This window comes from Cucurbita maxima, unplaced genomic scaffold (assembly GCF_002738345.1).
Source record: "Cucurbita maxima cultivar Rimu unplaced genomic scaffold, Cmax_1.0 Cma_Scf00001, whole genome shotgun sequence".
Lineage (NCBI taxonomy): Eukaryota > Viridiplantae > Streptophyta > Magnoliopsida > Cucurbitales > Cucurbitaceae > Cucurbita > Cucurbita maxima.
The window spans coordinates 1,513,558-1,541,241 of record NW_019272017.1 but is presented as its reverse complement, the minus strand read 5'-3'; the positions used below and the strand labels follow the sequence as shown (position 1 = coordinate 1,541,241).

General features: G+C 37.6%; 4 protein-coding genes and 1 pseudogene across 12 annotated transcripts; 4 read left to right on the top strand and 1 right to left on the bottom strand.

Annotated features, from left to right (window-relative positions):
- The first annotated feature begins 1,400 nt into the window (after positions 1–1,400).
- On the top strand, positions 1,401–11,944 carry LOC111489162 (paired amphipathic helix protein Sin3-like 4). 4 transcript variants are annotated; one of them, XM_023137264.1, is made up of 25 exons: positions 1,401–1,666; positions 1,948–1,980; positions 2,088–2,228; positions 2,761–2,916; positions 3,059–3,245; positions 3,325–3,423; positions 3,572–3,736; positions 3,836–4,127; positions 4,416–4,552; positions 5,665–5,740; positions 5,820–5,849; positions 6,047–6,333; positions 6,429–6,583; positions 6,842–6,969; positions 7,073–7,327; positions 7,747–8,442; positions 8,559–8,629; positions 9,407–10,042; positions 10,110–10,210; positions 10,302–10,440; positions 10,543–10,695; positions 10,796–10,959; positions 11,042–11,153; positions 11,278–11,473; positions 11,623–11,944. In XM_023137264.1, the coding sequence occupies exons 3-24, from the start codon at positions 2,155–2,157 to the stop codon at positions 11,434–11,436; spliced, it is 4,272 nt and encodes a 1,423-aa protein (XP_022993032.1). In that variant the 5' UTR covers positions 1,401–1,666; positions 1,948–1,980; positions 2,088–2,154; the 3' UTR covers positions 11,437–11,473; positions 11,623–11,944. The 4 variants fall into 4 exon arrangements, with proteins under 4 accessions (XP_022993032.1, XP_022993016.1, XP_022993025.1 ...); XM_023137248.1 differs by having other exon boundaries at positions 10,543–10,707; XM_023137257.1 differs by having other exon boundaries at positions 1,401–1,830; positions 10,543–10,707.
- Positions 11,945–12,634: 690 nt separating this feature from the next.
- Positions 12,635–15,517, top strand: LOC111488014 (annotated as a pseudogene).
- A 2,201-nt stretch (positions 15,518–17,718) lies between these two features.
- Positions 17,719–19,320, top strand: LOC111486938 (probable galacturonosyltransferase-like 9). The gene has a single exon (XM_023134110.1). The coding sequence runs from the start codon at positions 17,870–17,872 to the stop codon at positions 19,001–19,003; it is 1,134 nt and encodes a 377-aa protein (XP_022989878.1). The 5' UTR covers positions 17,719–17,869; the 3' UTR covers positions 19,004–19,320.
- Positions 19,321–20,602: 1,282 nt separating this feature from the next.
- LOC111465542 (protein WVD2-like 7) lies at positions 20,603–25,039 on the top strand. Of its 6 annotated transcripts, none has more exons than XM_023110249.1 (8): positions 20,603–20,744; positions 20,988–21,085; positions 21,174–21,306; positions 21,518–22,165; positions 22,249–22,671; positions 22,813–22,880; positions 23,249–23,456; positions 24,950–25,039. In XM_023110249.1, the coding sequence occupies exons 3-8, from the start codon at positions 21,262–21,264 to the stop codon at positions 24,983–24,985; spliced, it is 1,428 nt and encodes a 475-aa protein (XP_022966017.1). In that variant the 5' UTR covers positions 20,603–20,744; positions 20,988–21,085; positions 21,174–21,261; the 3' UTR covers positions 24,986–25,039. The 6 variants fall into 6 exon arrangements, with proteins under 6 accessions (XP_022966017.1, XP_022966071.1, XP_022965859.1 ...); XM_023110303.1 differs by having other exon boundaries at positions 20,628–20,762; XM_023110091.1 differs by having other exon boundaries at positions 20,628–20,905.
- On the bottom strand, positions 24,770–27,679 carry LOC111465458 (formin-like protein 4). Its single transcript, XM_023109887.1, has 2 exons — positions 26,273–27,679; positions 24,770–26,192 (listed from the first exon to the last, which is right to left on the bottom strand). The coding sequence occupies exons 1-2, from the start codon at positions 27,454–27,456 to the stop codon at positions 24,884–24,886; spliced, it is 2,493 nt and encodes an 830-aa protein (XP_022965655.1). The 5' UTR covers positions 27,457–27,679; the 3' UTR covers positions 24,770–24,883.
- Between the last annotated feature and the right edge of the window lie 5 nt (positions 27,680–27,684).

The window sequence follows — 27,684 nt, the reverse complement described above, 5'->3', positions numbered from 1 at the left end:
TAATTAAAAAAAAAAAAAAAAAAAAAAAACTCAGAGAGCTCAACTCAATCAACCCAACTGATTGTTTGGGCTGAATTTGAGTATCAAAGGCCCATTAGAATGCTGTTTGGGTTGGGCTTTAGGGCCCATCTTGTTGAACGCAATAATATCTAAAATACACCATCTATAAAATCAGTATTTATTTTCTTTAACGATTGAAAGAAAAAAAAAAAAAAGTAACATTTTTTGGGGCATTAAGGTGAAAAATGTCAATGAAATTGGAAAATAAATAATAAAAATGAAGTTAAATCTGTACCCATATATTTCCAGCCCACCCATTGGACGACGAATCAGATATCCTAAGATCCGTAACGTACTAAATATTTATTAATTATAACCAATCAAGATATAAAAACGACAATATTCATTTTAAGGAAGATCTATTAGTCTCGAATTATGGAATTCATTAAATGCATCAAATCTTTTTAATTTTAACGTTAAATTATGATATTTATGTAAGTTTGTGACGTAATTTAAATAATTATTTTGCAACTTCATGAATTAAATAAAGTCTATATGATACAATATCTTAATAACTATTGACTTATATTAAAATATTAATCTTGCGAAAAGAGAGTATTACCAAATCAACGGCGAATAAAATAAAATTTAATATGAAGAATAAAATTAACGAAAACCGATGTTGACGTATAGGGCTGTTTTTGCAAGCCTATCAGGAGTTGCCAATTGGACCGCTTTAGCCCAGCATTGGTCTTTTAATTGGGCCGGTTGGTCAGGCCCATCAGCCCAATTTGGCAACCTTCCGAAAATTCCGTACGTGGGGATTTTGCCTCGTTCATTCCCATGCTAAGCCATCCAATCGCAGGGAGAGGACAATTTAGAGCCACATTTTCTACGTAACCGCATAAATTATAAATAAAATAAATAAAAAAAAAGGCAGAATTATTTGAAATTAAAAAAAAAAAAAAAGGCTGCTAATAAAGGATGGGAGGTAATTTTATATTATAAAGGATTTAAAAATAAAAATAAAAATAATGGGTAAACCTAATTCGATGGTTCGGTGACTGTTACTTTTACATTTCACCACACACTTCCAAAATGGTAAAACCTCAACCGTTGATTGAAATCTGAAGGGAAGAGCCCACGGTTTTGCCCTAACTCGACTTAACCCTAAGAAATTGATTTTTCCCAAATTGAATACTGGGGGGACAGAATTGCCCTTGTGTGGTCATTAGAATACCGAAAATGCCCTTGGATTAAATTTAAAACTGGGTAATCCACAATAGTGCCCTAATTTGAGATGGGTGAGGGAGGGGGAGAGGTAATCAACGGGCTGTAGCCGGTAAACCCATAGAGTGTGACCGGTTAAATGGATTATAGTGCCCCATTAACCCAAGTTTTGTTTGTGTTGGGTTGAGGAAGTGTAAACTTGTACATCCATCAAGCTTCTGGTCGTATATATTATCGAATTCTTAAAGGCTCTCTCTGTGTTATTTAATTTTGAAGTTTCAATTTGATTCAGAAGCATTTTCTCGTCTGTGAGGAGTTCGGTTTCCGGAGAGGGAAAAAGGGGAAGAAAAACCTAAAACAGAAGAGGAAGAAGAAGAAGAAGAACATTCGAAGAACTTCAATTTTGGTTTTGATTTGCGTATTCTTTCTGTCAAAGGTTGTGAGAGAACAGAATCACAGATTCCTTCTATACTTTCCTCTCTTCTTCATCTTCATTTTTATCCCTTTCTCTTCTTCTTCTTATTCTCCCACTTGTTCATGCTTCACACTTTCTGCTAATTCTGCGACTTCACGATCTTTCCTTAACTCATACCCTTTAATGTAATTTCTGTTTCTTCTTTAATGTTCTTACTTTTTCTTTCTTAATCATCTCGTCTTTTGCTTTATCCGTAAGTAACAATGTTTTCTTTGTGTGTTGTGTTGTGTTTGTGTTTTCAGGATTCTGGTTATGGGGAGGTGATCTGAACAGAGGTTTGGATGGAAATTTTTGCTCTTGGTTTTTCTCTCTTTGGTGTTTTACTATTTTTACGTATATTAGATCTGTCTTTCTCTTGTTGAATGAGCGACTTCTTGTGTAGGAATTTTTATTCTAATCTGAGTTCGAAGCATGGTTGTTTGTTGAAGACGGAGGACTTTTTGTCGGAGATGAAGAGGTCCAGAGACGACGTTTATATGGGCTCGCAACTCAAGCGTCCTGTGATTCCCACTCGTGCAGAAGCGTAAACCTCATCGTCCTCCTGTATTTTTTTTTTAATTATTATTTTCGTTAAATTCTAGTTACTGAAGTTTAATGCTACCTCCTCGTTCTTAATTACTGAAATTTCTTTTTTGAACTTGGAGATCGAACTTCTGAATCACCTTGTCGTCCGCGATTTTTTCATGAATTTCAGATGAAATATACTTTCTTACGTGAAGAAAATTTCTCGATTTCTTTTGTTAATCCATTTTCAAAATCCTGATGAGTATCTAGGGTTTTCGAGGAGTACCAAGAAAAACTTCTTTTTTGTTCAACTCGCCAAGAAAAAGATATCTCCTGTATTCGTATTTTCTGCTTTGTAGTCAATTGTTAAGCTCGATGCTTTTCATGAATAAAATGGGAGTGTCTTGAATAGAATCGAAGGTCCACATATTCATAAGTACGCCCAAATTTTTTGTATGATGCACTGATTATTGGTGTTATACAGTTTCTGATTTTGAGTCACTTCATTGTAAAAGTGTACTTATTTGTGTTATCTGTGTTGCGAAATGAAGATCTACACAACCCCAAATGGCGGGAGGAGGAAGTGCTCAGAAATTGACCACTAATGACGCACTAGTATATCTGAAGAGAGTGAAGGACATATTTCAAGACAAGAGGGAAAAGTATGAAGACTTCCTTGAAGTTATGAAAGATTTCAAGGCCCAAAGGTTTTTCATAGTCTATGCTTCATTTAACCCTTCCCCCCTTTTGGTTTCTGACTTCTTTCCAAGGAGCACAGTTTTCTCCTTGGGGGAAGGGTATTTGTTGATGGGAGCTATTTGTTGACACGTTTTTTTTATTTGATTGTAGAATTGATACTGCGGGAGTCATTGGAAGAGTAAAGGATTTGTTTAAAGGTCATCGAGATCTCATTTTGGGCTTCAATACCTTCTTGCCCAAAGGATATGAGATCACTCTTCCACTGGAGGATGATCAACCTCCACAAAAGAAACCCGTTGAGTTTGAAGAAGCTATTAATTTTGTGAACAAGATAAAGGTTGATCTTTCTTCACAATTACGTATTAAATTAGCTTTTGTGAATTACACTAATTAGTTGTTCATTTGAATGCATGCAGACAAGATTTCAAGGTGATGATCATGTTTATAAATCATTTTTAGACATTCTAAATATGTACAGAAAGGAAAACAAGTCCATCACTGAGGTCTACCAGGAGGTTTGTGTGTTGCTTTTGTCATTGGCTGTGGGAATGTTGTCTGTTTCGTACGTTTGGTTCTGTCATTGTACATTTTTCTTGGGTACTTATTTTGTTAATCAAAATAGTGGTTTAGTTTTTAATGGGTTTTGCTCCTGACTTTTCACAGGTTGCTGCACTTTTCCAAGATCACCCAGACTTGCTTGTTGAGTTTACTCATTTTCTTCCAGATACTTCAGCCACTGGAGCTGGTCATTATGGATCTGGTAGGAGTTTAATGCTCCGCGATAGGCATACTACCATGCCCATCATGCGGCAAATGCAAGTTGACCGGGTTCGAAAATTTCCTTTTTTATATTATTTAGACATGTTCTCTAAATTCAATTCCTGTCAACTGTTTTAGTTATGGTAAGTTTGCATGTTATAACTCCAGAAAGAAAGAACTATTCTGTCCACTGCTGAACGTGACCTTAGCGTTGACCGTCCGGAACCAGACCATGATAGGTCCCTAATGAAGCTGGACAAAGATCAGAGGAGGCGGGGTGAGAAGGAAAAGGAAAGAAGAGAAGATAGAGATAGGAGAGAACATGATCGGGATCGGGTCGACAGAGATTATGAGCATGATGGAAGAAGGGACTTTAACATGCATCGGTTTCCCCCCAAGAGGAAATCTGCTCGAAGGATTGATGACTCATCTAATGAGCAAATGCACCCAGGTGGAGAAGGTGATGAAAATTTTGGCGTCCATCTATCTTTTCTTATGATGATAAAAATTCTGCAAATATTGATTATTGTAATTATGTTGGTTATTTTAAACATAACGTCACTAACTATTGAAGTTTTATTCTCAATAAAATCTCGTTAGTTTTTTTTTAGTCAATACTTCAGTATGTTGAGGACATTTTGTTTTAATAATCTATTGGCAATACCATTTTCCTCTGTTCCCTTCCATTTCGTTGCCTTTCATTCCACCTCTTTTCGTGTTTGTTTATTAATTTATTCTGCTTTGGTAGGTATATACAGCCATGAGTTTGCTTTCTGTGAAAGAGTGAAGGAGAAGTTACGAAATGCTGACGATTACCAGGAATTCTTGAAGTGTCTCCATATCTATAGCAAGGAGATAATTACCAGAGCAGAACTTCAATCTTTGGTATGGATACTTTTATATTTGACAGAAATTTCTCCATACAATGTCATAAAGTTTTTGCAATTGCTGGTAATCACGGAAATGGTATAAAATTATTTGACGAATAATAAATAATTGCTTGGCCGTACACTATGTAGAAGCAACAGATTAAGTGAGAGACTATATCTCCTCCCAATCTCAATCTCTGGATCGTTTCTGAAAGAACTCAATATTCTCTCTCCTCTTATTATTGAGATTTTGATGCGCTCATTCAGATAGCCTTAGGCTGCTTCCTTAAACTGCAACTTTACAAGAGTTTTAGTGTTTTGCATTTACCTTGACATTGTTATGCAAGACCCATGCTTTCCCGAAGTCATGAGGCATGCAAACATCATGAGGAGCCAAACTTGCTGTGGGAGAAGATGTGTTGCGTCCCTTATTTTGTAGTACAGAACGGACCAAGTTTGATTAAGGACAAATTAAGTAATATTCTTTGGATCACTTTATTCTGAAGATTCCCTTGTGAGTATTAAATGAAGGAAAAAAACATCACCTTCTTTGGAGTCTTGGGCTTCTGTAATGCTGTGGCAAGCTTAGCTATAACTGACCTTCTACGTCAGCAATTGTAGGTAAAGACATTTCAGGGTGGTCGGGTGAAGTAATCTGTATCACTTAAGGATTTATAACCTTCGTTCTTTAGTAGTAGTCAGAAATAAATTTAAAGAGAAGATTGAACAAGTCCCTAAATGTATCTTCAACTGGTCAATTGTGAACTAAAGTATTTTCCTAATGAGTTTTCCTGGCATTTTCCACCTTGAACCTTGGGAACTTTTAGATTGCTGCTTGGTATTCAAGTGCTCAGAGGTCTATTTTGGTTGTTACCAGGTTGATCAACTTTTAGATTTTATAAATGTAGAAGGAAAAGAACTGCTACAAATGTGATCGAGAGGTTCGATATATCTGGAAAGAGAAAATTTGACAAAGACTGTAGCTTCTCAGCCCAATATGGGTTGTTGTAACATTTGCAAAAGCTTGTAAAAAAGATTCCCTAACCATGCATTGTCCCAATAACTGTTTTACTTAAGCATACCAAAGGCCTTAAATTTGCATCACATTTTCTTTCTTTCACTTGTCAGGTGGGTGACTTACTTGGAAGATATTCTGATCTTATGGATGGTTTCAATGAATTTTTGGCACGCTGCGAGAGGAATGGTAACTGTTTAGAGTTGGTTCATGCTTCTTTGGTTTTTGTACTTTTTAACATTAAATCTGATCAAATATTGTTTGGCAGATGGATTTCTTGCTGGTGTCATGAGTAGAAGTATGTATACTTTTTTTTTTCCTTCCCTTGCGTAATTTTATATTTTGAAGGCTGGATCTTTCGTAGTTCTTATTGATTGTGTTTTGTAGAGTCTTCAGCACACTCTACAAACTGATGATTATTTATGAGTTGAGTATCTTAAAGTGACATATGTACTTCAGTATTTCGTATTTATTTTTTATTTTTAAATTCATCAGAATCATTATGGAATGAAGGAAATTTGCCTAGAACAATGCAAATGGAGGAAAGAGACAGAGATAGAGATCGTGACCGTGAGAAAGAGGATATTTCCAAAGATAGAGATCGTGAAAATCGGGAAAGAGAGAGACTTGAAAAGAATGCTGCATTTGGAAGTAAAGATATTGTAGGTCACAGGATGTCTGTGTTTTCTAGCAAAGACAAGTATTTGGGGAAGCCAATAAATGAACTTGATCTATCAAACTGCGAACGCTGCACTCCCAGTTACCGGCTTCTGCCAAAAAATGTATTCACTACTCTTAAGGAATTAATGAAGCATTTTTGTAGGATATTGTTTACTTAAAAAAAAATGGACGTTTACTGTTTTTCTTTCTCTGTCAGTATCCAATACCTTCGGCCAGCCAAAGAACTGATCTTGGTGATCAAGTGTTGAATGATCACTGGGTATCTGTTACTTCAGGAAGCGAGGATTACTCTTTTAAACATATGCGCAAAAACCAGTATGAAGAGAGTCTTTTCCGATGTGAAGATGACAGGTTAGAGATCACCTTCACCTGAAATGAAAACCGTGTTTTTTCATGTGCTATTCAATTTAAGGATGTGATAATCCAATCCAGTCAATTTTTTTCAGCCCCATGGTATCTAATGTTTTCAACTCTAATATTAAGTGTCATCTCTAGAATACGTACCCATGTATGGCCGAAAATGTCACTGCAATTTACTTTTGCACTGATTTATTACTCTGGTATACATGGAATGACTTATATTATTGTGCTTTGTACTGATGCTGGCAGGTTTGAACTTGACATGTTGCTGGAGTCCGTAAATGTGACCACGAAGCGTGTTGAAGAACTACTAGAAAAGATCAACAACAATGTGATTAAAGCAGACTGTCCAATCACAGTTGAGGATCACCTCACTGGTCAGTGGTCACTATCTGCTTAGTTTTTATTGAACTTTACCTCATCTCATTTTTTCTCTCTGGTCTTTTTCCTTCTGGGTTTACACTCCTGTCCTTCTTGAAGCTTTAAATCTGAGGTGCATTGAACGATTATATGGTGACCATGGCCTTGATGTTATGGATGTGTTGAGGAAGAATGCTCCTCTTGCTCTGCCAGTTATTTTGACTCGCTTGAAGCAGAAACAGGAAGAATGGGCACGGTGTCGCTATGACTTCAATAAAGTTTGGGCTGAAATATATGCTAAGAACTATCACAAGTCACTTGATCATCGTAGCTTCTACTTCAAGCAGCAAGACACAAAAAGCTTGAGCACTAAAGGTGACTTAAAATATTGATATTTGTATTTTTTTTTTCTTTCTGCTGCTCGTTAAGTTCTCAAATGCTGCACTTAGTTTTGGGACTATAAGAATATAAAATATAAATGTGCCATTATATTACCTTTTATATTTTATTTAAATGACCCTGAAATATTCCACTTAGTCTTGGGTGTGTCTGAACAGTTCACCTTTCGTTTTGCTTTCTCTATCCTCTTATGCAATGGTCCACCGTATGGCATATTTATCTTGTTTTGTATTAGTAAAAACTAGATTTACCTCATTTGGAAGACAAAAGTCAAGCCAAGTAGATATCATTTATTTAAAAACTCAATGTCTTGATTGTTATCTGATTGTAGTAGCACTTTGGAGTTGTCAAGTTTTTATGATTCTCTCCGTTCTAATTGGTTTTTCTTTTTACAGCCTTGTTGGCAGAGATCAAAGAGATCAGTGAGAAGAAGCGGAAGGAAGATGATGTGTTGCTTGCTATTGCTGCTGGAAATAGACGACCTATTATTCCCAATTTGGAATTTGAATATCCTGATCCAGAGCTTCACGAAGATCTATATCAGCTAATCAAATATTCCTGTGGAGAAGTTTGTTCTACCGAACAATTAGATAAGGTTATGAAGGTATGGACAACCTTCTTGGAGCCCATGCTTGGTGTTCCTTCTCGACCTCATGGTGCTGAGGACACTGAAGATGTTATTAAGGCAAAAACTCATCCTACCAAGAATGCTGCTTCCGCTGTGGTAGAGAGTGATGGCAGTCCTGGTGGGGGTGACATTACGATGCACCCAAAGCTTTTGAGTTCTTCTAGAAATGGAGACGAAAGTATTCCACCTGAACAATCAAGTTCTTGCAGGACTTGGCCCTTGAATGGGGACAATGGGGTCAAAGAAGACAGTTTCCATGATGCAGATTGTGTTGTACGGAAGGGAGATACTTTCGGCAGTGTTTCCCAACATTCTAAAATTCAGGATAATGCACCTGTGACTGATGAATTGTCTGGAGTAAGTAAACAAGACAATTCTATCGAATGTTTTGTCAATTCAAATGTATCCCTTGCAACTGCAGCAGAGCAAAGTAATGGGAAAACTAACATAGAAAACACATCAGGTTGCTAAACTTGTTCTCAAAATTGTATTTTGTACTTTCTCCTTTCTACTGTTTGGTCTTTTTCCTTTCCTGCATGATTTTAGATTCTGACAGAAACTTTTGTTTGTTTTTGCAAGGATTGAGCACTACTCCTTCAAAGCTTGTAAATAATGCCGTTGAGAGTGGAATTGAGTTACCTTCCTCAGAGGTATGGCCCACCGTGGTCTTTCATTGGTGGAACTAAAAAAAATTGACCTCTATTGAACAACTTATGGTACTGGATAATGATCATGATATTAATTCTCAAGAGTCTGAACTCTTCTATCTCCGTAAACTGAGGAACTAGAAAAATCTTGTAAGATGGATGATGTATCTACGGGGACTTATGATTAGATTGTATCATGGATGATGAAGAAACCAATTGCCTCCCTATTAGAGAGAGATTTTATTGGTCTTAGGCTAGGCTGCCTTCCATTATGTTTAAGATGATCGTTATAGTTTTAGGCATGTAGAGCAAAAGTAAACAACTTTCTGGTGGTTCAAATTCATGAGTGAGAGGAGATGAGAAAGAAAAAGGCCGGTGGTCACAGGCTGAATTCATGCAAGAGAGAAAGATGAGAGAGAACTAGAGAGTTATAAAGCTTGGTTAAGCATTGTACTATTTCTGTTAATCTTAATTTTTACCATCTGCGTGGGTATGCAGATTGTAAAATTGTGATCAACATGATTTTGACTGAAGAGAAGTGGAGTATGCTGGGTCGGATTTTTGGCACCTTTTAAATATTTCCATTTTGTAATGGAAGCTGATATATAATTTCAAGAGATTCACAAGTAGGCAATAAGAGTAAATGTTCCACTCATTTATAGTTTAGGGTTACTGCTTATTGCATGAATATAGGTTGGATTACTGGTTGTAGTTCGTGCATGATGAGTTTGAATTAAATAGTGATGATATTATCTTCTAATGATTGTGAGCCTCTTACAGGGAGGTGGCCCTACAAGACAAATTCTAGCTGCAAATGGCACAGTTGCAGAAGGCATAAAAAGCCATAGATACGCTGAAGAGTCTGTCAGACACTTAAAGATAGAAAGGGAAGAGGGGGAATTATCTCCAAATGGAGATTTTGAAGAAGATAATTTTGCCAATTATGATGGAGATTTGAAAGCCGAGCCAAAAGCAAAGGAAGGTGTTGCAGGCAGGCAATATCCAAGCACCCGAGGTGAGGAAGAATTATGCTGCAGAGAGGCTGGTGGAGAAAATGATGCTGATGCTGATGATGAAGGGGAGGAAAGTGCTCAAAGGTCATCGGAGGATAGTGAAAATGCCTCTGAGAACGGTGATGTTTCTGCCAGTGATTCTGGTGATGGAGAAGATTGTTCTCGTGAAGATCATGATGGAGACCATGATGATAACAAGGCAGAGAGTGAAGGTGAGGCAGAAGGGATGGCCGATGCCCATGATGTAGAAGGAGATGGAACATCTATACCATTCTCTGAACGGTTTCTATTGACTGTAAAGCCCCTTGCCAAGCATGTTCCTCCCATGTTGCACGAAGAAGGAAAGGAGTCTCACGTATTTTATGGAAATGACTCATTTTATGTGCTTTTTAGGCTCCACCAAGTAAGGTTCATTACTGGAGTAAGGTTCTTCTCTTTTTATGAAACTAATATTTTTTTCACTTTCTCAGACACTGTATGAGAGAATACAATCTGCGAAGATCAACTCTTCATCCTCAGAGAGGAAATGGAGAGCTTCAAACGACACCACTCCCACGGATCTTTATGCCAGGTGTTGTACTTAATAGGTCCTTCCCTTCTTCCCCATTAAGATATATAGTTGTCAGTGGCAATAATAATTGATACCCTTTTTTGTTGGACAGGTTCATGAATGCACTTTATAGTCTACTTGACGGTTCCTCAGATAACACGAAGTTTGAGGATGATTGCCGTGCCACTATTGGAACCCAATCATATGTTCTATTCACATTAGACAAACTAATTTATAAAATTGTTAAACAGGTAAAATACTTGTAGCCTTGTTTCTCTCGATCTTATGTTATGTTTTCTTATTTACCTTTTCTTGTTGGACATACTGACCAATCCATGTGTGCTATGTATCAGCTTCAAACTGTTTCCACAGATGAGATGGACAACAAGCTTCTCCAACTATATGCATACGAAAAATCAAGAAAAACGGGAAGATTTGTTGATGCAGTTTATCATGAAAATGCTCGTGTACTTCTTCATGATGAAAATATCTATCGCATAGAACGAGTATGCTTTTTAGTGAGTCCCTTGTTATTTTCATGATTATGGTAGCCAAACTTGAATTTAGTTTTCAATTGTTCAAACTGATCGGTAATCTATTTTGCAGTCATCCACACCAACGCATCTTTCTATTCAGCTTATGGACTATGGCTATGATAAGCCAGAAGTAACTGCTGTTTCCATGGACCCTATATTTTCATCTTATCTGCATAATGACTTCTTCTCGGTTCTCCCTGAGAAGAAGTTGAAGTCGGGGATATTCATGAAGAGGTATTAAGATTGTTGTAACATAGCAATCCAATTTTTTTTTTTAGTTAGTTTGCATTGTCATCAAATCCCATGGTTCTTACAGAAACAAACGTAAATATGCCTGTGGCGATGAGAATTCTGCCGCATGCCATGCTTTGGAAGGGCTTAAAATTGCTAATGGTCTGGAGTGTAAAATTGCTTGCAGTTCGTCCAAGGTAATTGTTCTATTGAGCTTTCTTTCACCTCATCATTCATGGAAGCAATATATTAGATAATAACTTTGCTTCTATCTATATCCTGATGTCAACTTTTTTGGCGATCAATTTGCTGTTGGTATAGGTTTCATACGTTTTAGATACAGAGGACTTTTTATTTCGTAGAAATAGCAAAAGGAAACGTTTGCATGGAAATAGCTCATGCCACAACCAGTCAAGGTCTTCTAGTGGCGATTCAAGTAGGAGGGTACAGAAGTTCCACAAGCTACTTGAGAATTCATGATACACCAAACCATCAAATTGAGTTTGAAGTAAATATGGTAAGCTGAAGTCCTTAGAAACCTAGAATGTTGGATATTATGAATGTTTCACAAGCTACTTGAGAATTCATGAATATATGCCTACATGTAGACAATTATTTTGATATTAGATCCAATAATTTATGTTTATCATGTGTTCATTTGTACAGTAACTTTTAACGGAGGCACTGGAAAAACCTGAAAATGCAAAGTTTGGGGGATAGTGAAGCGGGTATTTTGCATTACCTACCTTTTTTACTGTATTCTTATTTATATCTGAGCCTCACCATGAAAATAAGGCATTGGGAGGGGGGGATATAGGCTAGCTCGATGGTTATTACATTACTGAGTTGGTGGCTCTCACTGAGCAAGCCACGTTTCTGTAAATAGGGTAAATTCTTATGATGTAAAGACTACTTGGGTATACAATCTCTCTCTATTTTTCCTGCTCTTCCCAAATTGGAAACATCTTTAAAGTTGCAAATCCCCTTAGCTCTTATGTTCTCCACCACCTCTTAAAACCATTATTATTTCGTTTGCTGTACTCCCTTTCCATTTTGAAACCATGTCTTCTGTATCTTCCTCAGGCACCTGTAGTTTTAGTTTCTGACCATGGAACCTACCTTGAACTTTTTCGTGTTGCTTTTTTACTTTCTATCAAGAAGGAACTTATAAATTAGAGACCGATAATATGATATGAAAACCGATCATTTCTAATGGTCGAGTAGCTTGTTGAGCTCAAAGACTCATTGAGGTGGTCTCCATTTTTAAAGAGTCTAAATGTTGCAAGTTTATTAAGTTTGGTATCGAATTTTAATAGTTGAGGGCTTGTGCACCGGGACAAGTCAACAAAAGAAGAACAAAGCAGGTCAAAGATAAAAATCTAAGATAACAAATAATAAAGAAAACATATGGTTAGCATCACATTTCATATTAGACTTTTGTAACATATTATGCTCGTGGTGAAATTGACCTTCTAGAAGGAACCATATCCCACGGCTCATCACTTCTTGAACAGCCACTTCTTTTTTCTTTTTCTTTTTCTTTTTTTCCTGTCATTTTCCAACGTATTCTATTTCTAATTCACTAAACTAAAATATATATAATAATAAATAAAAGAAATAAAAGAAATTAAAAGTTTATTTGTGATATTTTACTTTCTCAGAAAAATATTCTAAATTTCGTTTCTCGTATTTTGGTATTCGACCACTGCCATTTGCTAGCTGAATACACTATCCGACGTCGACATGTCTCTCTATCGTACGCCGTCTTCCTCCATTCTCAAACCTTTCTCTTCTTCCTATCCTCTCTTTCTCCTCCGCTGCCGGTCAATACTCCGATCTTACGATCGAAACTTCTGTTCCCTTCACCGCTCACAAATGCGAGACCCCGTCGCGTTCCGTCCACACCAGTCCCAACGAACTACTTGCTTTCTTTCGTCAAATGGCACTTATGCGACGCATGGAGATTGCTGCCGATTCACTCTATAAGGCCAAAAGATTCGCGGTTTTTGCCATCTCTACGATGGCCAGGAAGCTGTGGCTGTTGGAATGGAGGCTGCAATCACCAAGAAGGACGCCATTATTACCGCTTATAGGGATCACTGTACCTTCCTCCGCCGTGGGGGAACCCTTCTGGAGGCATTCGCCGAGCTCATGGGCCGCCAGGCTGGGTGCTCCAAAGGAAAAGGAGGTTCGATGCATTTCTATAAGAAGGACGCCGGATTCTATGGTGGTCATGATATTGTGGGGGCTCAGGAACCTTTAGGATGTGGTTTGGCTTTTGCTCATAAGTACTCGAAGGACGGGACCGTGACCTTTGTTCTTTATGGCGACGGTGCAGCAAATCAGGGTCAGTTGTTTGAGGCGCTCAATATATCCGCGCTTTGGGATTTGCCTGTGATTTTCGTCAGTGAGAACAATCATTGTGAGTAGTTTAGACTTTTCGTTGGTTTCTGAGAATAATCTGTGCTTGTGCTTCAATACCTTTTACGTTTTTCATAATTTATAGTCTGCCTTTCAACAGCGTATTTAAAATTATTGATAGTTTATAAATTTTTGTGGGCAATACAATCTGCATTAAGCATAATGGGATCAGTATAGTTTATAACGTTAGCTTGATGAATAAACACAGATTGATCAATGAGCTGATATTAATTGTCTTTCGTTGATACACAGATGGTCTGGGAACTGGAGTGGAGAGCATCCAAAAGTCCTGCCTACTATAAACGTGGGGACTACGTCCCAGGAATAAAGGTAGCATTTTCATTTTAATTAGATGAGAATTGGGTGTTATAATTCCTAGAGTTACAGAATTATACAATATTTGTTTTTCCCTTATTAATTGAAAGTTGAACTTCATGAACTGGTTCAAGCCTTCCGCTTGTTTGGTATTTTTATATTGTTTCTTTTCCACTTCTTTAAACAGGCAATCGTTTCTTACAGTTTGTTGTAGGTGGATGGCATGGATGCCCTTGCTGTTAAGCAAGCTTGCAAGTTTTCCAAGGAGCACGCCTTAAAGAATGGACCCATTGTGAGTTTGCCTTTCTTGGTTTTTAATATGACTCTGCTCAATGTATAATGGGTTTGATTGTGCTGAACAAAAGACGTGTATGGCATTTGTTATGAACATGTTCCTGTTTAGGAATGCATTATATTTGTTTCAAACAAATAAAGCATGGCATGGCCTGATTCTCTCTGTTCTTGTTACTTTTTCATTCATTTTCAAAATGTTAGAGATGATGAATCGCCTTCATTCTTTTCTAAGCTACTCTGGCCTCTGCATCGGCCCCATTCACTTTATCAATCATCCCAAACATTTGAGAATTGATAGATATTGTGAATTTTGGGAAAGTGAGGAATGATTTATTATGTTTAGAAGCAGTTTCTTTCTGCACAAAAAGGTCACGATAGAAAATGAAATATTCTTAGAAGTGGGAGTGTTTTGAAGTAGGCATTATTTGATCTCTGTGGTGATCATGTATAAGGCTTAGTCTCTTGGGCACTGCTTGCTTTGTTCTCCTTCCACTTGAAATTTAGTTGATCGTTCTTAACTTTCGACTTCAGATTCTCGAGATGGACACTTACAGGTACCATGGTCACTCCATGTCCGATCCTGGAAGTACCTACCGTACGCGTGATGAGATTACTGGTATCAGACAGGTCTGTTCTTCCTCACATTCCACTTCCAAAATTAACTTGCCACAGCTTCATTACTTCTTTGTTCTGAATAAATTTTCTGATGACCCACCAGGAGCGTGATCCAATTGATAGAATTAGAAAACTGTTATTATCTCATGAGATAGCCACTGAAAAGGATCTGAAGGCATCTCTAACTTTCAATGATGTCTTGAGGTTCTACATTTAGTACCAAAGAGATGAAAAGGGGATTGATTGAAAAACATGAATTTTTATTTTTTTATTGTGGATCATCAGGATATTGAGAAGGGAATGAGAAAAGAAGTAGATGAAGCCATTGCTCAAGCCAAGGTGAGATGGTTCGACATTTATTTAGGAAGCTGGGGAGGAGAATGAAACGATATTTATAAAAATGTGGAAACCTCTCTCTAGCATGCATACGGATCTTAAAACCTTGAGGAAAAGCTCAAAAAAGACAATATCTAGGTTGGGCAGTTACGTTTGTAATTCAAGAAAAATTTCTGCTTTGCTCATCGCTATCGTGTTCGTGTTTCAGGAAAGTCCAATGCCAGATCCTACCGAACTTTTCTCGAACGTGTACGTAAATGGATTTGGAGCCGAGGTAATGCGTTCCATCTCTTATCAAAATGATTGGAACTGAATTTTACATATCCAATGGCTTGGCTTGATTGGATGTGTTCACAGGCATTCGGAGCAGACCAGACCAGAGGCGGTTTAAACATTATACCAGTGGAACCAAAACCTGATGGGAGAAACCCAGAAAAACAAATAATAAAAAAATATTTGTGGATTAATGTTTAAACCGCCCACGAGAATCGTTGGGCGGCGGTGCTGCTTGTGACCCTCAACGGTCGCAGCCCATGAATTAAAAATTCCTTTCAACTTTATATCCTTTTCTCATTCTTTATTCCTTTTTTTAAATCTTTCAACTTCATTCCATTTTAACATATATTTTTGTTCTTTATAATCAATATTTCTCAGTTGAGAAAAGTTATTGCTAAAATTTTAATAATATTTTTTACAATACATAAAATATAAATACTTATCACTCTACTTTTATAGATTTTTTTTTTTTTTTTTTATATATATATAGAATAAATTGCTATAAATTTTAGGTTAAAATACATTTGTCTAAAAAATACTCTTCAAATTTTTAAAAGTTAAAAAAAATCAAAAATATTATTATCATTAATTTTGGATTTAAACTTTTCTTAAAAATTTAAAAATCCATTTTTACGTTTTCAAAATAATTTCAAAAGTAATATTAAAAAGTTTGAAAGGATTAATGAAAAATCATTAAAGTATTTTTTTAAATAAAAGGATATATTTATTTTAAAAAATTTAATAATATTTTTTAAATAAGGTACAAAATTTATAAAGTATAATCTAAATGTAAATTCTTGGACTTATTTTTAATCTCACAATTTATTATCTAAACTTAAAATGTGGAGCTTTTAGCTATGACATCATATCTCATCGTCATTAAATTTTTTAATTTGGTAGGTTATAACGTATTTAATATGTTTAACATTTATTTTATTCTTATTCTTAAGAATAAAATAATACAAAATGCCGTAATGCCTTTTCCCTCTCTTGTTTTCCTTTTACCAATTTTATTTATTTCATAAGTAATAATTTAACAACTCTAATTTGGATTTTTTTTTAAATAGGAAAATAAACAATATTGAGTTACAAGTCATAAGCGGGGCACGTGGGTACAAGTTCCTTGGTGTGTGTGCCAGCTGTTAAATTACGTGTTATATTAATTAAGTTGAATGATGAAATATTTAATTTACTTCTTTTTTAAAATCTGAAGTAAATGCTTAGCGAATATTTACGCATTAAAAAGATCGTGCCAAGAGAGAGAGAGAAACAAATATTTAACAAATAGGCGTGGCAGACATGTCAGACAATTATGTGGACTTTCTCTAAATTATTATTATTTTTTTTTTTTAATAATCGAAGAAATTACCACGTAATATATTTAATGAGAAATAATTCAGCCTAAAAATAGACCACATTTACAAGAATGTGGTGGGGGAAGTAAAGCTGGCAGAGGAGGGAGGGAGTGTCCAAATCAATTCAGAGTTTGGCTGACTGCTGAGCTGGCTTTTATCGTTTTTCACAGCTGGACTCCACACTATTTAATTTCTCTTTTTTAAAATCAAATATTTATTTATTGCGTCATCCACGTTCTCTCTTATTCTTCACTTCCCTCCTTTATTTAGGCTTTTTATTTGAAAACATTTTTTATAAAATAATAATAATAAATAATAAAAAGAATTAAAAGAAAAAAAAAAGATGGGTTTAGGGTGAGGCGGTGGACATCCGTTCCTTGTTGGAATTGGTCTGTTTTATTCCCCAAGCCTCTCTGGCCGATGCTTGCTGACTATAAAACTTAGGGCAGGCCATGGCCACCTAAGGAAACCGTCCACGTTGCACTGCTTCCAAATTAACTGACACCTGTCACCCACCTTGAATTCTCCACTTTTTATTTATTTATTTATTTATTTATTTATTTATTTATTTTAATAATAATAAAAGATGAGTTTAAATAAAAGGGAAGAAGTGTTGCTTATTTATTGGTGGCAAAATCAATGCTTTTTCAGGCTTCCACCCAATCAAAAGCCATCCTCTTTTATGAACGCGAAAATAAAAGGCATTATTTTAAAAATAAAGTTGATAGTAGGTAAGGGATGAAAAATAAATATATTTTTTAAATTTTATCTAAGTTCATAAGAAAATTAAGAAAAACAATTAAGACGACTTGATTATATTTTTATTTATTCACATCTTTTTGTAGTTAAATATAATTTTTAAAAAAAAGTATGTTATATTAAATTTTTATTTTTCTTAGAAATTATGTTGATAAAATATTTTATTAAATATATATTAGGAATTATTATTGAATTTACAGAGATGTATTACATTTAAAAAAAAATACTAAAAAATATAAATATATATATAGAACTCAATCTGAAAGAAAATATTAATTAAAATAAATGATTTTTTTAGTAAGGAGAAGTATTCTTTACTTGGCGAGACAGACAAGGACTGAAACAGCCAATAAATTTCATTTATATAATACCTTTTTTTTCATTTGGCTATTTCACTCACACTCCCCCTTCTCTCTCTAAACTTAGAGAGAGAAAGAGAAGAACGCGCAGAAACCGCGTTTGGTAAAGTGAAACCCCATCTTCTCCCCCCCCCCTCCCTCTTCACTCTCTCCATTCAATTCCTTTGCTCCAAATAATTCGAAATGAGAGCTGAAGCTTCACGATTCCTCCTCAGATTACTCCCCTCCGCCCTTTCTCTTCTCCTTTTCCTTCCATTCTGCTTCGGAATTCGAACTTTCCGCTATGAACTGCCGACGTCTACCGTCTTCAACCGCTTCTCCGAGGCGCCGGAGTACCGGAATGGGGCGGAATGTTCTTCCTCCTCCACCGGCGATACGGCCACGTCCTGTGACCCGTCGTTGGTCCACATCGCAATGACTTTGGATTCTGAGTACGTACGAGGCTCCATGGCTGCGATTCATTCCGTTCTCAAACACGCTTCCTGCCCTGAAAACGTGTTCTTCCATTTCATCGCTGCCGAGTTCGACCAAGCAACTCCTCGCGAACTCAGTAAACTCGTCCGATCCACTTTCCCTTCTCTGAATTTCAAGGTTTATATCTTCAGAGAAGACACTGTAATCAATTTAATTTCCTCTTCCATTCGTCTAGCCCTAGAGAATCCTTTGAACTACGCTAGAAATTACTTGGGAGACATTCTTGATTCCTGCGTTGACCGAGTCATTTACCTCGACTCCGACGTCGTCGTTGTCGACGACATTCACAAGCTCTGGAACATCAAGCTGAGCGGATCTCGAGTCATCGGAGCGCCAGAGTATTGTCATGCCAATTTCACCAAATACTTCACCGACAAATTCTGGTCCGACCCGGTTCTCTCCCGGATCTTCGCCTCCAGAACGCCCTGCTATTTCAACACTGGAGTTATGGTCATGGATTTGGCCAAATGGAGAATCGGAAACTACAAGAAGAAGATCGAAAGCTGGATGGAGTTACAGAAACGCACTCGGATTTACGATCTCGGCTCCCTCCCGCCGTTCCTCCTCGTCTTCGCCGGAAATGTTGAACCCATCGATCATCAGTGGAATCAGCACGGCCTCGGCGGCGATAATGTTAAGGATAGTTGCAGAACGCTGCATCCCGGTCCGGTGAGTTTACTCCATTGGAGCGGAAAGGGAAAGCCATGGGTAAGATTGGACGCCAAGAAACCTTGCCTTCTTGATCATCTATGGAAGCCGTATGATCTGTACAGAGCCCAGGATTCAGCTTCACCGGCACCTTCATCATATTCATCGACATTGATTAGTTATTTAAGTTATTAATTCTTTGGTACAGAGTCACCGATTCTTTGATTGATTAACGGTGTACAGATTTGGGTGATGGGTTGGTTCACTCACAGGCGAGAGATTATGGTTGATTCATCTTGTTTTATTGACCATTTATCATGCATTGACACAAGATTTCATCAAATTTATTTATAAATATTCGAGAATTTCGATTCTTGGGAACAAAATTTTGGTGTTTGTGGGGTTTGATTCTTTTTTAATGTAGCCAAAGAGAAAGGAATTGGCTGTTGAAAATTGAAATTTATGTTCATGTGAAAAGAAATGAATATAACAGACTGGTTATTCCCCTCCAACTCCAACCATCTCTAGGTTCAGCCTTCCTAGCTGTTCCAACTAAAAGATAAAATAATATTCCTTTTTACACTTTTTTTTTTTCTTTGAAGGGAAATTCAAAGTTAATGAAGAATCTATGCATTAACTAAATTAATTAGGGTCAAATTCCCTTTCTATCCATATTTTGAGTTTTGGCTTTCCAGGAGAGGGAACGTTAAGGTTAAAAGCTCAAAGGGCATTTATGTAATTTCGAGCTTATTTAAGGTTAATAAGGGAATTTACGGTGAAAGAAGCATTTCCGTGGTTTTGACGTTCGATATTATTTCCCGTTCACATGACCATTTAAAATAACTCATTTTCAAGTTCATGACTTTATTATTCAATTAATTCCCTAAATATATTTTTTTGTAACGCCACTTAATTTTCCGAGTCAACGCTGTAATATTATGTATAAATAAAACACACATAACGCGTCATGTTTTTTTTTTTAATTTAAATTTAATTATTTTGAAAATAAATTATAATTTTCATTCTAACATATTTTCATACTAATTATTTCAATAGGTTGATGTCTGTCTATCCATTTCATCATTTTTAAGTTACGTAACCATGTTATTAGGTAAATTCATAAATGAATGAAGCACCTATTCTAATGGTTGTTTTCGTGAGCTTTCCTATTCTTTGCAACTAAAAGTTGGTGATAGATTAAAATTAATAAATACCCTATAATTCCACACCCAACAACTTCTTATTATTATGTTAATTTCATCATTATATTTATAATTTAATAAATATCCTCTATAATTTCATAAAAAAATAATGTATAATATAAAGTGCTAAAAATGGCAGTATTAGATTTATATAATAATTCATAAATAAATTAAAAATCTAAGAATATCTTGTTTATATTTTGAAAATGTGTAGAACTAAGTTGTGGCATCTAGCTTTTGACTTTTTAAAGTTTTTATTTTTATTTTTGTTCTTTATCTGAACTACATCATCTTAAATGGGGAAGTAATTTTGTCCATAATTAAACACCATTTTCAAACTTACCTTTTATACCATATGAAAAAAAATACACCTTTAAAATTGGGAGTTATTATCCAAATATGTTTTTTTTTTTTAAACACGTGAGTAAAAACAAAATAGGGTGTGGAAGGAGATGCAGATGGGCCCAGGAGTCGGGGCAAAAATTGGACGAAGGAGATGGAAATGGGCCAGGCCCGACAGGGAGGAGGAGAGAGGGAGGTATAAAACGACAGCGTTAGGGACGCTGCAATTAGATAATAAAGGAAGAAGAACATTGCGATGTTACAGACAAGACTTTCTTTCTAAAACACTCCTTACTCATCCTTCATTATTATTATTATATTTTTACATAATTTTAATTCATTACTGTGGCTGATCTGATCCAACTGCTTTCACCCTGCAACTGCGACCGAGAGTATGAATTCAATTATACGTACATACACAAAAAATCCTCTCTCCCTTGGATTTCATCTTCCTTTTACTTCACTTCTTCACAATCATTTCAACTTTTGTGTGATTTTTGAATCCATATATGTCTTCAAATCCCAACGCCAACAGTTGGTTTCTTGAGTTCGTGTAGGGTGGATCTGTGCGCGCTTTCAATGGAGTTTTTTTTTTTTTTCTTTTAGTGCAATGATGGAGCATATTACTTTTGCAGTTTCCGAAAACAAACAATTTTTTCAATGCTGTTTGGAAAGGTGGAACTGAGTGGGTGATAATGGAGGTGTGCAGGCAAAAGGAGGAAGCCAGTAAAAGGTAAAATCGCTCGACGTTCATTCATTTAATATTATATCCACACTCGGTTCTTTTTGTCTAATTTTTCGATTCTTTTATCCCGATCCAGTGGCCTACTCATCTCCATTTCTTCTTTACACTGAAATCCTGCCGCCCTACCTCACTTGTTTCTTCAATTTCTGACATTTCGAGAATCTATGGAGGAATCATTAGTGGTGGATGTTCTAAACGACGAACATGAGGTACACGATTTTTCGCCCTAAATTTTGTCCAAGATTCCCAAGTATTTTAACTTATTCTTGCTTTTTATTACTTTTTTCTTTCTGGATTTGTTGATTGATTTCCGTTTATGATGGAGGAATCGTTGGACGGTGGTTTATGCTGTTTTGGAGTTACCGTAGCCTTACTTGTTTGAGTATATGGTTAGATTTGATTGTGGCTCCGTGTTGACAGATGGAAGAGAGTGCTTCGGCGAAGCCACTTCTTGAGGTTTCGGTTTCTTTCGGTAGGTTTGAGAACGATTTACTGTCTTGGGAGAAATGGTCGACTTTCTCTCCCAATAAGTATTTGGAAGAAGTTGAGAAGTACGCAACGCCTGGATCTGTTGCTCAGAAGAGGGCCTACTTTGAAGCTCATTACAAGAAGATAGCTGATAGGAAGTCTAAGTTACTGGAGCAGGAGATGGAAATGGAACGCAACACAACACTGTCAAATGAACTGAACGGTGGAGAAGATCTAATGGACCACATTCAAAGGGTTGATTCTGAATCTGAGACGTCAAACCACCACGTTTCTGCTGAAGAAGTTGAGCAGAGCACAACATTGGTTGGTGAAGTCAGTAGTGTTTTCCAAGAAGTGGTGACGGATGATGTTGAAAGCTCACCAGATGGTGAAAAGGAAGAACCGGGTAGCAAAAGGGATTGTGTTGGTTCCGAGATAAGCAAGCAAGAAGAAGTTGTAGTGAAAGAAGTAGAAACTCCTTCTCCAGTTGAATCTCGGAGCACCAAGGAACCTACACAAAAGTTGGCCAATAAAATATTGGCAGCATCTAAAGTCAAACAGCAGGTTCTAAAACCGAATCAACCAAAAGAATCTAAGAAGGTGACCCTTTTATGTACATTTAAATTGTTAGGAGTTGCTAGGTTGGATTCACTGACTTCAATTTTCTCCATTTGTTTGTGCAGACCACTCCAGTAGTCAAGGAACGAAACAGTGCAAGTGTCAAGAAAAAACCAGCATCATCCACAGCCAAAGCACCCCAGATTTCCACCCCCAAATTCTCCAAGACAACATCAGGACCCACCACACCTGCAGCACGGTCAAGTGTGCTGCGCTCCTCTATAAACAAGGGAAGTAATTCGTCTCTATTAAAGAGCCGAAATCCATCTTCTGTTGAAACCAAGAAAATGGCTCCTAAATCCCTGCATATGTCCCTTAGTCTGGGAACTCCCAACTCTGATCCATCTTCTGTTACCGGAATTAGAAGATCTTTCATCATGGAGAAAATGGGGGACAAGGACATTGTGAAGCGAGCATTTAAGACATTTCAGAACAGTTTCAACCAAATGAAATTGTCTCAGGAAGAGAGGTCTTCTGCGCATAAGATGGTTAGATCCTCTTGCTATTTCAGTTGCAAATTACTCCAGAATTGCCTATCTAATTTTATTGATTAAGCAACATATGGTCGATTTATTTATAATCAAGTTTATCATTGCTTGATATTGTCCTATACTCTATGCTACGGACAGGCTCCTTCAGAAGAGAAAGAAACAACAAGAATCTCTACTTCCATGGCTGCTAAAAAGGAGAATGGAGGGTATTCCTTTTATTATATTTACAACTTCTGATAACAACCGAATTTTAGCTATACACTGCTTGCACGTATAGGCTAATCATACGGTCCATCTCTTTCCTCCGTCATATTAGGTTATCCATTTGTTTCTTCAATCATTAGTTCCAACCCATTATTGGCAGCTTTCTGCAAATTATTTAACCTTTTGCTAAATAACATGTGAACTAGTCCTAAATTTAGTTGTTCTCTTTTTGGATGAGCAAATGATCAGATAACTATCTTCCCGGAACCAGCAGTTAGTAACTCATTTAAGCCTGGGTTATTTCATCACTTCTTTTTAGCAAAGCTTCCCTCTTGTATAAAAATGACGATAACTTTCTTTTATGTGATAGGTTGAACAAAGTAAGTGGTACAATGAGAAGTACAGACAGCAGAACGCCCAGCATTGCCCGATCTAAAAAATTGGAAGGAAAACCAAATGCAAAAGCGGCGGGAAGAACCAGCCTCCAATCAAAATCTAAGGTTGCCCCATCTCAGACAGTGGAGGAGAAATTAAATACCAAAGTGGGAGGAAGAACAAATCTTCTATCGAAATCAAAGGTCAGCTGAAGTATGGTAGTTTATTTTATCTTTGTTAATTACATTATGGTATAACTCAAATTTATTGAAGTGTAAAAGGTAAAAGAACTACAAGATATCTCAAGTATTCCAGGTACTTGGAACCTCACCTCTCCCATTTCTTGAGTATTCTCACTCAAGCCTGATCCACTAAACAATTGCCTACCTTTCTCCTTCCCCACTCCCTCTGTTTATAACCAACTACAATAATAAACTCCCAACTAATATACCCTCAATGCCCTAATTCTTTCCTAATAGTATTCCTGTCACATTATTGTTGTATATTTGCTCGTGCAATGAATATACGCTCAAAACTGGTTAATGATTTGTGGGATTTTGATAGGAAAAAACAAAGATAACTACCAAGTAATTCGAGGTGCTTGGATCCTCTCTTTATTGTGATCGCTCAAGGCCTAAACCAGCTAAATCAATGTTAACCTTCCCCTTTCAGCCTCACTCTATTGTTAACAAATTATCATAACAACTTCTCTGGACAATTAATAATTTGCCCTTAATACCTTAACGATATTTGTAACTCTATCCTAATGCAGTTACTATCAGTTTTCCTAGTTGTCCTTTTCACATATCAAATGGCCAACAATTCTGAATATCTTGCGGCCAAATATCAGAAGCTGCCTAAAGATGGGCTTGTTTTTCTTTCGTTGCCTTTACCGTTCACTTGAAACTAAAAATAGTAGCAGAACTATTGCTTTGCTTCCTCTCTGTTTTTCTTTCAGTAGGTAACACAAATACCATTTGCTTATACAGGATGCCTCTAAGAATGGGCTTCGCTCTTAAGTTTTGTTGATTGGAAACAAACCATCAGCCACCAGGAAAATGTATTGACAATGGGAACTGAATCAGGTTGGACATTGATGAAAATTATTACGTATTCCTGAAGGGGCCCATCTCATGACTCATTGTTTCCCCTGAAAGTAGCCGTCTTTGTCCATCCAGAATCTGTAGATTGAAGTGGGTAGGATGTATAATGAAGCAGATGATGTCATCTTTATGAGGCTTATTAGTATAGTAATATACAGAAAGGCCGGGGATGTCTCGAAGCTACCCCAATTAATAATATAACTAGGAAAAGGCATCTGTGTGTGATGTGGAATTGTCTTAGAATTGTCTTATTCTCTTTCAGATAGCTGCAAATGCTATATATATATATATATATACAATTTTATACTAGATGGAGAACTTTTTGGATTAGCCATGATGTTAGTCTTATTTTTGGATCGAATAATATTCACCCATTGTAAAATCAGAGTTTCTGTAATTTACCACCAAAATAGTTGTTCAAGGATAAAATGCTCTATTATTACATCTTTGTTCATGATTAAGAATTTTATGTACATTAATTTAACAAGAACACAAAAAATAGTTTACGGTTTATGAACAAGATTTGCTCAGAATTCATTATCTGAATCACTAGAACTCCCTCTTGACTTGTCTGACATAAAATTTGCCGGCAGGTTAGGGAAGATGGCCTTCGATCTCACCGGCGATGAACCCACATTTACTGTCGACGATCTTCTTTTCTGGAGATTTCTAGAAATTTCCACACACACCCGATCTACCATTTCTAGAAAATCCTTAACTATGGTGAAGAATTGAAGCCGATTTGATTCCTTATCTCTTGAACTTCCAGCTTGATAATACTCTGTTGTCTTCATCACGAGCTCCATCACCTTCGTCTGTTCTTCTCTCACCACCTTCAGCTCACTCTCTGCTGCCTCAAGAAACCCTCTCATTTCTTTCCCAAACCCACCTCCATTGTTCCCAATTTGAGCCATGAGCTGCCGGATTTCTGCAGTTCGGCTGGTCAGAGACGTTCCGGTGTTGGCGAAGCTCTCATAGTCGATCGTTGCTGCCTTCTTTACATTAGAGAACTCAGCGCTCAGACCTCCCACCACTGGCAACCCCAACATCATGTATTCATTTACTCTGTCCTCTTTCGAAGATGAATTATCGGAAGTACTAACGCTGCTGTCGCTGGCATGGCTGGTGTTACGGCTCAAGCTCTTGTTCCTATTTAAAACACACCTTTTCCCTTCTGCTCTGATGACTTCTTGCACCACAAAGTGAAGCAAAGTGGTTTTCCCATCAGTGCTTCTAACATCCGAGAGCTTCCGGAGAGCTGAAAGGTTGAAAGCTCTGGCATTTCCTCTTGCAGTTCCCGCATTCAGCCGATTCCCAGCTTTGAGAACTGCTTCAAGCAGTTTCAGAAACAGCCCTCGAGTTCTAAGCTCCTTGCAGGCCGATTCCAGAATTTCTAGAGATTCCTTTAGATGATGAATATCAGAGCCGAAAGTCAATCGGAAAAGCATGGCGTTGAACCGCGCAAAGGCAGATGGAACCGATTTGAGGAGATGGTAAAGGAAAGTTTCGGCATCAGCAAGCTTTTGAGGGTCTCCTTTGTAAGCAAGAATTTGAGAAATTTCTTCTTGTGTCAGAGTAATTCTCGTGAGTTTTTCAAGAATATCTGTTTCGAGGCCTTGGCCTTCGTTGAGCGCATCGAGGATTTCGTTGCGAGGAATGGTCAAGGACTTGACTACAATGGCTATGTTCTGTGACTTTTTGGGTTCAAGAATGAAAGTCTGCGATGGCCCTGAGTTCCGGCCAGTGGGGATTACTGAAGAATTAGCCTCACTCCGGGGGGACTTCCGGTTGGTTGCGACGTATCCAAACAGAGCTTCCATAAGATCCCCATCAAATCTGTAGCCAAAACAAGAAATGAATCAGTACTCGAATGAATTTGCTCAAGAAACAAGAATGGTGTTTGAAAAGATGATTACTTGAAAGAACCGGCTTGCATTTTGTCCCAAACCATGGAATGATCGGCATTTGCGGTGTTCACTTTATCCCAATGCAGAGGTTTCATTTTAACCTGACCATTGTCGGCCGATGTAGAAGATTCTCCAGAGGATTTACCCTCTTTTTGAGGTGCAGGCCGTAACGGCAATTTGGAACTGCCGGCCTTGGGCGGCGGCGGTGCTGCCGGATTTGCCTTGGCCACTATTGGAGGGGGAGGTGGGGCTGCTGAATTGGTCTTGGCTGGAATGGGAGGCGGTGGCGGCGGTCTTGAATTGGTCTTGGTAGCAATGGGAGGAGGCGGCGGTGGCGGTCTTGAAACGGTCTTGGCTGGAATTGGCGGCGGTGGTGGTGGAACAGAGCACTTATTGTTAGGAACAGCCATGAGAGATTGTGACGGAGGTACCGGAATTGCCGTTGGTTGCGGTGGTGCAGATGATGAAAGAATTGAACTGCTCGATGGTTTTCCAACTTCCTGAACAGACTTCCCAGTAAATGGCGGAGGGTTGTTAATGTGGGGCGGTGGCGGAGGTGGCGGAGGAGTAACACGACGGGGTTCTTCATCTTCCGGTGAAATTTTAACATGAGAACTCGAAGATTTTCCTCGAAGTAAAGGAATCTCTTGAACAGGCTCTGACTTTTTGCTTCGATTTGCTTGAACATTTCCTTCTCCATCACCCCGATCAAAGCTATTCTTAGATTTCCTTCTTTCAAGTCTCTTCCAATAAATCACATCCAACCCATCTTCATCCACAATAAACCCCTTAAGATTCCCATCAACACGCGCAAATTCATTCCGAGCAACCGCCGGCTGCGACACCGGCCCCTGACCCGGACCCGAATTCACCTCCTCTGTTTTCTGTTTTCTTCTGACCAGGTATCTCTGGATTAAAAAGAAGAACACCGTGGAAATCAGAGCCATGCCCACTGCAGTGATAGCCACCGCCGTCACGATGGTCCTCGTCGTCGACGACGACGACGGGGGCGGCAGCGGCGGCGGCGGATGGTCAGGTAAGAACGGTGGTGGAGGAAGAATTGGGTAGAAAGTTTCGATATTTTGAGGTGGAGTGTCTTGGCAATAAGAAACAGGGGAAACAGAGAGGAAGAGAAGTAGGAGATGAAGAGGCCATGGCTGACGGCGAAGGTGAAGCTGAAGCAGCATAGCCATGGCGGAATTGGGCGATGAGAAACAGAGAGAGCGGGGGAAAGGTAAAGGAAATGCAGCAAAAATATGGCAAACGATGGAAGCTTTGAAAATGAAGGTAAAAAGAGATGGTCGTGTGTGTTTTGGAGTTTGGTGGCTGACAGTTTCAATGCGAGCAGTTAGTTGAGTTGTTGTTCTTCTTCAATGTAAGTAAATTCCTCCAATTAATTTCTTTATAATTTAAATTTAAAT